The sequence below is a fragment of the Anastrepha ludens genome, chromosome 6, assembly GCF_028408465.1.
Source record: "Anastrepha ludens isolate Willacy chromosome 6, idAnaLude1.1, whole genome shotgun sequence".
Classification (NCBI taxonomy): Eukaryota; Metazoa; Arthropoda; class Insecta; order Diptera; family Tephritidae; genus Anastrepha; species Anastrepha ludens.
Window position 1 is genome coordinate 106,893,066 of NC_071502.1, and position 10,569 is coordinate 106,903,634.

General features: G+C 41.6%; 2 protein-coding genes across 2 annotated transcripts; both read right to left on the reverse strand.

Moving 5' to 3' along the window:
• Positions 1 to 394: 394 nt before the first annotated feature.
• LOC128867219 (trypsin-1-like) lies at positions 395 to 1,603 on the reverse strand. Its single transcript, XM_054108320.1, has 2 exons — positions 935 to 1,603; positions 395 to 859 (listed from the first exon to the last, which is right to left on the reverse strand). The coding sequence occupies exons 1-2, from the start codon at positions 1,601 to 1,603 to the stop codon at positions 395 to 397; spliced, it is 1,134 nt and encodes a 377-aa protein (XP_053964295.1).
• A 613-nt stretch (positions 1,604 to 2,216) lies between these two features.
• On the reverse strand, positions 2,217 to 7,032 carry LOC128867220 (trypsin-1-like). The gene is made up of 2 exons (XM_054108321.1): positions 6,139 to 7,032; positions 2,217 to 2,700 (listed from the first exon to the last, which is right to left on the reverse strand). The coding sequence occupies exons 1-2, from the start codon at positions 7,030 to 7,032 to the stop codon at positions 2,374 to 2,376; spliced, it is 1,221 nt and encodes a 406-aa protein (XP_053964296.1). The 3' UTR covers positions 2,217 to 2,373.
• Positions 7,033 to 10,569: the final 3,537 nt, after the last annotated feature.

A 10,569-nucleotide genomic window follows, 5' to 3' on the forward strand; every position in this document is an offset into this window, starting at 1 on the left:
CAGCCATACTAACTCTACTTCTTCGTATGTTATTTCCCCATACTCCTACCTATTTTTCCATACTTTCACATACTCCAACCAATAGTTTTCCCTCTTCTGTCACATTTTAACCTACATAAATTAATAATCCATATATTGCTTGCCTTTCCGCGCCTTGGTCTGCTTAGGAGCTTTTAGACATTTTCATCCATGTAAATTCTATAAGATCTTAAGTCCCAAACAAGGTGTAGCTCACATGTTTGTTATTTGCATTTTCCCACTTTCCCTCATCCCTTCGCCTGCCTTGTTGCTTAGCTCTTATAAATATCCCATTCCTTTGCATCTTCTTTTATCTTTTGTCCAACTCTCATTATACTTCGCTTTACACTTCATTCATCTCCGCCTTACTTCAGACTTACAATTTCGACCCTTCTGTAACATTACTGCTTTCCCCTGCTCCTAAAGTAACTGTGGTATCTGCCACACTTTGCATACTAGTCTCTGTACTAAGCGTGCCTGCACTTTCTGTGCTGCTACTTTCACCTACTACAGTCCCTCCGCCACTCGCTGCTCCCATCGACGGCTGACATTTACAAGCATCGCGCGTGCGCTCCTCAATCCAATCCAGGTACTGCGATACACGCGTGTAGACCCCGGGCGCATTAGGACGTGCGCAACCCTCGCCCCAAGATACAACGCCAGCCAGCTGGTAGGTCTTCGTGTCATTATGGCGCACATGTAGCGGACCACCGCTATCCCCCTGACAGGAGTCTTTACCACCCTCAGCAAATCCAGCGCAGAGCATGTTGTCCGTAATGCGAGTGGCACCATATTTGCTCTTGCGGCAGGTCTCCTGTGACATGACGGGCACTTGTACCTCCTGGAGAAGGTGGTTGGTAAAACAAAAAAAAGAAAACGTTCAGTTTGGTATTTTATTCAAGCGTCACGCACTCACCTGCAAACGATCCGCTATGAAGCCACCTTCCTTCACCGCACCCCAGCCTGTGACCACAGCAATCTCGTCTTCATAGGTTTTGCCGAACTCGGCGAGACACACGGGTCTCAGTGGCTCGCGCAGTTCAAGTGGTTCCGTAAAACGCAACAAGGCTATATCATTATCCAAATTCCTGCCACTGTAACCATCGTGCACTGCAATCGAATCCAGCTGCCGATCGATTGTATTCACACGTCCATCGGTACGATTGTGCGAAAGTAGACGCACTGACACAACGCGTTTATTAAAACCGCGCACACAATGCGCTGCCGTTAGCACATATTGATCATTGATCAGCGAGCCACCGCAGTAGAAGTCGCCGCGTCGCATCAGCATTGCCATCCAAGGGTACTCATTTACCTCGGTCTCCATACCGCCAACAATGCGGTGGAAGGTGTTTATGGTGCCACAGGCGCAGGATGGACAATTGCGTGTTGGTGTGGTCGGTGGTGTTGAACTGGGCGTAGACGTTGTGGTGGTTGGACGGAATATTGAAGTAATCCATTCGATGAAATTATCCTGCCGCAAAGCACTTGGTGTTGGGTCGGTGGGTGATGCATCTGAAGCGGTCGTCAACTGCGCGTTGGGAATAATGATGAGCACAGCCAGCAAGCAAAATTTGTAAGTCATATTTTTGCTAAGTTTTCAATAAGTGAATATTCACTATTATGAACCGTTAAGATGTAGCAGAGCGCAGCAACTGATTGCCAGAAATATTCGTAGAAAGCATAGAAGTGCGCATGGATTAGAGTTGCTTCAATTAGGCCACTTGGCCAGCTGGTTCGTGGGCTGCCGGCTAGTTTATCAGTAGTCTGATGGCTCCGCATATCCTCCTCCGATGAACAGCGACAGCATTTCAAACAACTTTCCCAAATAAAACCGGCCGCGATTGGGATTAATTGGTATGCAAGTTGGGTGCAGTGGGCCAACTCACGATGCCGTGGCGGTCAAGAAACAGCAACAGCAGCAGCAACAGTAAAATAGCAGCAGTGATAGTCATACAACGGCGCACGTAGAGCAGCATATTTCAAGGCAACAACAAAACTAGTAACAAAATAAATGCTACTGAAAGGAAAGTTCCCAAACTGGCCAAAAACAACGTCCATTTTACGAGGTCCGGGTCCACTTGAAAAACGTAATTGTCATTCACAACGAATTTTGTTTATTAAGTGCAATAAATAAATAAATAAATAAATAAATCTAACCAGTAAAAAATTCAAAAACTAGTCTAAGCCTACCAACCAACTACAACTCAATTGACCAACATACGAGTTTTTGTCTACTCATCCCCCCACAAATTACCCTGGCTATGCTACATACACATTCTAATTAATTTCCCTCTTCTTCATTGAAATTCCTGTATCTTATTCGCGTCCAGTTGGCAAGCGCCTTCCTTCCCCTTAAAACTTCTTTATCTTCTTCGTCTCCGAGTGGCAAAGGCAAGCATTTCTAGTGACGGTCTTAATCCAAGTGCCATAGCGATTGACGCGCGCATAAACTCCCGGGAAACCCGCCTTGGCGCAGCCCTCACCCCAAGAGACTACGCCAGCAATTTGATGTTCTCTGGTACCTGGCGCTACAACATGTAGTGGTCCGCCACTGTCACCTTGGCAGGAATCTTTTTTGCCTTCATCAAAGCCAGCGCAGAGCATGTTGTCCGTGATGCGTGTTGGTCCGTAGCGCGATTTGCGGCAGTCCTCTTGCGACATGACGGGCACCTGAACTTCCTGCAAAAATATGAAAAGAAAATATTGAAATGTAGTAAACGGAATTGTAAAATGAGGCAAGCAGAAGTAAAGGGAAGAGTTATTAGATCAATAACTCATGAAAACCTAAAGGGATTTTCAAATCAAGTCATTGCTCGCAGAGCTGCCGCACTTGTGGCCTCGGCAGTATTTGTTTAACCATTAAAACTCAAACTCGAAACTATTTATTTATAAAAGACAGATTTTTCGGTTATATTTTCAATGTAGCACCTCAAAAATGCATCCACCGAAACAAAAACGAACTGTGCCCAAATGGCATCTATGATAGCAATAGCAGAGCAACAGTAGCGAGAGCATTAGTGGTAGCTGGAGCACACATGAATAATTCATAAGTAGTACTCCGGCCGACTCCAAGTTTTTTGCTACTGTTCCAACTACAGAGAGCACTAAAAGTTTTCTTGACTATTGCTCTGAGCTACTAACGGTAACGAAACGTAGCTTCGAGCAGAACAAAACAATTGGTTCCGCGTTCTGCGCTACCTGCTCCACTACTCATCCATTGAAGAGAGCGTATGAAAGCGTAGACCTCAGATTCAGCATTCCAAATACTTTTAAGTAGGTTTTGCTAGATTTCTGGTTCTATGATCCGCGTAATCTCTTAATAAGGAGAGGAACAGAGAACCAAGGTAACCTATACGTAATGTAAAAAATGCAGGGTAATGACACAGAAGCTGCTCCAAAATATTCTTGACATTACCCACATTACAGGTTAGACACGCTTAATGCTGTTTTCGAAAGGTTCGAAACCAGAGTTTATAAACTCTCGCCATGGACTTGAATTCTTTCCACTTGTTAAAGAATAACCAGTGTCCGTTTAGTGTTAGCCTCGCAATCTCAAGAAGCAATAAAGTGACGCATTTTTTTTTATTCCCTTCTGGTAATAGAGATTAGTCTGGATCTGGTGGCCCAATTATCAAAAATGTTGATAAAGTCGAAATTGCGGAGTTGGATCGGTATGTGTGGAATTATTCCATTGCCCAGGTAATACATATTTGAGAGAGAAGCTTTTTTAAACATTTCCATGAGGTTGGTCTCCAGAATATATACGCTTGAGGGGCACACAAATTGGTGTAAAAAAGTTTTTAAACCAAATTGACGCCAGCGATTCTCTGCCGAAATGCAACGAAGTCGGTCCATTTGTAAAGCGAATGGTGAGGAGTGCAGAAAAATGTGTTCCGTTTGAGAAAAAAAGCCAAAACGATGGTGGTCAAATCACCTTGAGCCTCCTCAAACCATCGTCAAGAGTTTGCTATATGTTTGGTGGAATTCAAAGAGTATCATCTACTATGAGCTACCATTGAATCCACGACTAAATTTTGAAGTCTATTGTCAAGTATACTTATACTCAAGTTATGGTAGCCAAGAGTTATAACAATCGAGGAGCTCTGGAGAATTACACACCAAAATAGCATCAACAATGAAATAAAGAAAAGAAAATATGGATGGATAGGACAAAGCCTTATCATTTGGAGTCCACAAGGAATGAGAAGAAGAGGCAGACCATTGATAACTTGGCAAAGGACTATCCGCAACGAAACTGGAAAATCGTGAGATTTATGTCCGGAAATAGAAATGTTTGGAAAACTTTTGATAAATCCTTAAGCTCCTACAGGAGTATGAAATAATAATAATTGCCAACAGTTGAACAGATTGAAGCAGGCGGTCTGCCAGAACTGACGAATAAGAAGGGAGTTGTGTTTCAAGAAGACGACACTGGACCAAATAAATCTTTTACGAAGAAACAGAATCTCCGAGTAATTGGGTGCATGGTGCTATTACGTCTACCGCATAGCCCAGGCATCAAGCGATTATTACCTCTTGAAGGATTTGCAAAATTTTCTTCACCTCTAGAAAACTTGCCTCAAGAGCGGCTTGTTAAATGGACAATTTTTTTTTAACAAAGTATGAACGATTACTTCATGAATCACAGAATTATAGAATCACCTTCAAAATGGACAAAAATTTTGTAGGAAAGTGTCTTTTATCTTAGTAAGATAATTGTAATCATTTAAATTTCATTAACCAAATAAAGTGAAAGAGTGGTAAGAACTTTTTACTTCAGCTAGTAACACATCAGAGAGCAAAAGTGGTTTCTCAAAAGTCAGAAGTGGAATAGTGATTATTAAACTATAATACAATTGGAAGATGTGTCGCAGTTTTCAGTATTTTGAAAATGTCTAAAGATTGTGTGGAGTGCCAGAGTAGCACTTCAATCATTTTACCTACTAAAGGTTAAAGTAAGTAACTGATAAAAAAAGTTAATATTTTTTTTTTCAAAACTCAAAGGTGGAATACGACCCAGTAGCATTGTTTGTACAGGTAAGTGGCCGCCGTAGCCGAATGGGTTGGTGCGCGACTACCATTCGGAATTCACAGAGAGAACGTAGGTTCGAATCTCGGTGAAAACACCAAAATTAAGAAAAACATTTTTCTAATAGCGGTCGCCCGTCGGCAGGCAATGGCAAACCTCCGAGTGTATTTCTGCCATGAAAAAGCTCCTCATAAAAATATCTGTCGTTCGGAGTCGGCTTGAAACTGTAGGTCCCTCCATTTGTGGAACAACATCAAGACGTACGCCACAAATAGGAGGAGGAGCTCGGCCAAACACCCAAAAAGGGTGTACGCGCCAATTATATATATATATAAGTGACTATATAAGCTCGGAAGTGCATAAGTGCATCATGGTTTGCCACATATAAAGACAAGTTATAGTCTAGTTCCAGTCTCGGTTCAAAGGTTCAAAGTCAAATAGTTAGTAAGTCAAAGTCAAAAGTTATAAAAAAAGTGTTCATGGAAGTAAAATTTTAAGACCATTGCCTCAGCTTCTCTCTAAATTTAAATTTTAGCCTCACTTTTAAGAATTGTTCATAAAAGTGCTTCTAAATAGGACATTTGAGGACTGAAATGTTCTCTGCAAATATTTTTCAAAAAATTTCAGTTTAATTTACACAAGATTTTAAATCTTTAAATATACGATTTTATGCGAAATTGAAAAAAAACGCAATAATTTGAGAGAAATTTAAATTTGGTGTTCTGCATAATGAGGCTAAAAAGAATATTAAGGATATTTCAACTATAATCTGGTGATATGAAGAACTTTCCAAAAATTCCGAAATAATTCGGTGTAAACGCATGGGTCGTAACATTGAATGTCTTTCCAAAATGTGAAGTGGAACAACTGAAATTAAATTATTATCGGAAGATGGCTGGAGTGTTCAGGGCCATAACAATTTACTAATCCTATAATAGAGCTACAAATGAGGGTCTCAAAACTAACGAAAAAAAAGATTAGAATTGCAAGCCAGGAATGAAATCGTTAAGTATTTGATCACCGTATTAAGCTCAGAAAGCTTAAGAAATTTAATGCCCAGCTAACACAGTACTTGTGACTCCACTCACCTGCAACGTATCTGCTGTTGGTCCACCCACTTTAATGGCACCCCAGCCAGTCACAATAGCCGTTTCACCCTTGAAGGACTTGCCCGGAGTCGGCATACAAACTGGGTGCAGAAGTTCTGTCATCTCCACCGGCTTATCCAACTGTATGATGGCGATGTCATTATCATATGTGCGCGCACTGTACTTTGGATGCGTGGTAATATTTGCAACATTACGATCAATTTTCAAAAAGTTGGACATTTTACGATCATGCTCCAGTAGACGCACACTGATACGTTCCTTGCGAAAACCATAAACGCAATGGGAAGCCGTTAAAAGGAACTGATCGTTGATGAGCGAAGCAGCGCAATAGAAACGACCGCCGTAGAGCAGCATAGCCATCCAAGGATACTGGTGAACTTCGGTCTCTTGGCCGCCTACTATACGTTTTTGTGTGTTGGCGATGCCGCAGACGCATTCCGTACAATTGCGCGGTGGATTAAGCACGACCGGTGGAGCAGCGGTTGTGGTGCTGGGCGCTATCGTGGTGGTGCTAGTGGTCGGTGCCGCCGTAGAGCTGGGTTGCGCGGGCGTAGTGGGCTCTGGGGTAGTGTTGGTAGTTGTAGCAGGCGTAGCGGTAGCTGGTTGAGGCTTTAGTGGCAACTCTGTGGTGCTAGTTACGCCATCGGGCGACGCTGTTGTGACGCCGGGACCTCCCAGTATGGCGGGACGATTGGGCAAAAGCGAAAGCACCCATTGTATGAAAGTATTTTGCGATTGACGCCAAAGCGTAATCGGTTCACTTCGTAAGCGCAGCAAATTCACTTCGTATGTCGCCTGTGTTGCAGGTGGACAAGTGGCGATTAGGGTGCCTGCTATTAGCAAGGCATACAATAAACTCTTCCACTTATACATTTTTCTTGAATGCTTGCGCTTTTGGTTACACGATAATTTGTTCACACTTTTTCACTTCAATTAATAATTTTTTAGTAATGGATAGTCGCGCATTTCTCCACGGCCAATCGTTAACTGACAATGGCGCATCACAAAAGTGTACCCGGTAGCCATTGTGTGTGACCATTTCGCCGATCGTGTGACGCTGTTGCGCAGGCGCTAAAGTGGGCCGCTGCGAGTTGTCAGACGCGTCACGCTTCTTTTGCGAATTGCTTTGATAATTCGCTCGTATGCAGGGCAGTTGGCCGAGGCGAGTGTGTGAGTGTGCCAGTATAGCCAACATCGCGACGTACCAAGTCGTTCAACTGCCTTGAGCGCCTCAACGCTTATAGCACACATACACTTGTATTTACCGCCTTGCGGTTGGTAAGTGGTACGCAAATCGGTTAGGCAGTCGAAACAGCTGGTCAGTAGCGCAGTGCGCGTGATTCGGCCCCTTCACTGTCTTAACTGGCGAAAGTTAGCGGCGTCTCCAAAGTCACGGCTGCGGTTGTAATAAATTGACTTTTATTAATCGTTTGCTGGTTTTCGGCTGGTTTTGCTTTTTCTGTGCCAAGTTTTACTATTTTTTGTGCCAAGCTTTGCTTTGCGTATAGCTTTGTGTGTATGTATGGTTGTATGTGTGTATGTAAGCCTGAGTGTTTGTATGTAATGCACACCTATTTTTTGCCGTTGTCACAATCGTCCCCATTTCTTTTGTCTTTTTACTACTTCAATTGGTCACTTATTATGCTTTCATGTCCCACTAATTTGCGTTGTTTGGCTTCTACTTGCAAATTGTTAAGTAATTACTTAAGTGGTACTCCATTTGATGGGTGGTTGTCATTTGTGAGCCCATATTTGTCTAACTTATTACAACATTTTTCCATTGATTTGCTATTCGTAATTGATTTGTTATATTTGTGGTCGTGTCTATTACGTACCCGTATGCTTTTTATTGGAAGTGAAAATGTTTGTGTGTAGAAAGTAAAAAGTTTGCAAATTGTTTAATAAATAAAAGTAAAGCTAACGATTACTCCCTCCTGCTCAAATGAAACGAGGGATCTGCATGACACTGACGCTTTTTTGTATGAAGTGTAGCATAGAAGCTGAAGTGTTTGAGAGAAAGATTCTGCGGAAAATTTTGGACCAACTGGCGCCGAGTAGCACGAGTAAGACACGACTGGGGCACTTTGTTAAACTCAGCTAAAATCGCGTATGCGGTTATCGCGGCAATCAAGGTGAAGACGAAGAAGAAGTCTTAGACTTTTACTCGAGCATTCAAAGAAGTTGAGCTGCAGAGACATTTCATAAACTAAATAAAAAGCTAGAGCAATTCAATCGTCAATTATAATCTTTATATTACAGGCGGTAATGGTTTTCGTCTTTTGCACATTCTTATATTATTATAAATGAGCATAAGAAACGATGTGATCCTTATATTCTTCAAATATCATGCATGCATCAGTTCTATGTAAAAAATACCGGCGCACATTTTTGTGGCACATTTTAATCCTCTAACTCCTCATTAGGATGATCTTCTTTGTACCTTTTGTGAGAAAGCGCAAAAACACATCATCATAGCTTTGCTAGCTTTCGGAGTGAACCATAGCTTCCGTTACTATTCGTCTCCACAATTCACTCGGCCTGCAGCTTTTCGTTTCACAGATGTACCCATAGTTCGTATGTCGCCTTCTATGTCATTTCTCTATCTTATTGTCGGCCAACTTCTTCTTCTGTTGCCTTGCGGACTTCTTTCGAATATTTTTTTTTACAGTTCTATGTTTGCTCTTTAGCAGAATATGACGATACCATGGAGTTTTTGCGCTTTAACGCATCTGATAACATTTTCACCTCTGATAAGTGGGTCTAACTCGTCATTGTACCGAATGCGGTAGGTATCATCTCCAAGTCGTGCAGGTCCACATGTACATATATCTTTCTGTGAATCTTTTATTCGAAGCAAATTAATTGATCGACTTTATTTGATTTCGCCACCGAGAATTCGCAACTGTATGTGGGTTTAGATCGTATGACGGTTTTATGTATTCGAAGATTCCGGTTTCTGGAATGTAAGACTTATTTGCAGCTTGTATTCTGTACCGAATGGCAGTTGGTTTACATTTCTGCACCCTCAGCACAATTCCAAGGAACTTAGATCCGTTGAATTTTTCAAAGCTATAGCTGATTTTTTCCCCTAGTATATTTTGTTCCCCTTCCTTCCACTGAAGTTTCTCCGGCAGGCTAAACTTTTTTAATCATATTGAGAGTGATCGGTGAGAGACTTCATTTCGTTAGATCTGTGATCTAGTTACACATCGCTCCCATTTGTGATGCCAAAAATTACAAATAACAGATGGATATAACAGGTTAAAATGTAAGTACCACAAAAATATTTGTCATCAATTTCGACTTTAAGTATCATAATACACCAAAGCCGAAAATTCAATTTAAATGCCACAAATAAGTCGAAACGAAATGGATATTATGGCCGAAGAACAGTATAGCCAAAACTACGGGTGTTTTTCTTTTAGCCAAAACTACGGATGTTTTTCTTTTAAAGTTCAGTTGTGGAATACCATTAACACTCATTCAACAGCACCCTTGGGGAAATAAGATTTACTTTGTAATACTGAAAGTATAGCACTTTCACAGTGTCTAGAATGTCTCAGTTCTTTCGCAGTTTTCTCATTTTGATAAAAAAATAAATAAATAAATTGTTGGCGCTTACACCCTTTTTGGGTGTTTGGCCGAGCTTCTCCTTCTATTTGTGGTGTGCGTCTTGATGTTGTTCCACCAATGGAAGGACTTTCTGTTTTAATCCGACTACGAACGACAAATGTTTTTATGGAAAAACTTTTTCTATCATTTTGGTGTTTCATGCACGGATACTCGAATTTACGTACTTCCAAACGATATTTTTTTGTACGAGGGGTGCCTTTTATATGTCGGGATTAGAGAACAAAAACAAATTTGAATCATCGAAAATCACTTTATTGTTTTTCAAAATATTCTCCATGAAGATCTATACACCTTTGCATGCGTTTGAACCAATTGTCGAAGCATTTTTGCCACTCTGAATGGGGTACCTCCAAAACATGCATTCTGAATGCCGCAACCGCTTCTTCAGGTGTCGAAAAACGTTGACCACTCAGTTTGTTTCTTACGTACGGGAATAAAAGAAGCCATTCGGTGCCAAGTCAGGACTATACGGCGGATGACCCATTAATTCGATGTTTTGGGTGCTCAAAAATGTAGTTGTTTGAGCCGATGTGAGAGAGCTCACATTGCCCTGCTGAAGAGTGATCCGTCTTTGGCGATTGGTTTTCCTAATTTCTTGGAAGACAACTGGCAAACAAATGGTTGTGTACCACTCAGAATTTACTGTTCTGCGTTGTTCTAGTGGTACGGTTGCGACATGTCCAGTTTTTTCCGAAAAAACAGGCGACCATTTGCTTGGAAGTGCTGCGTGCGCGAACAACTTTTGTTGGATTTGGCTCATCTTGAAACACCCATACA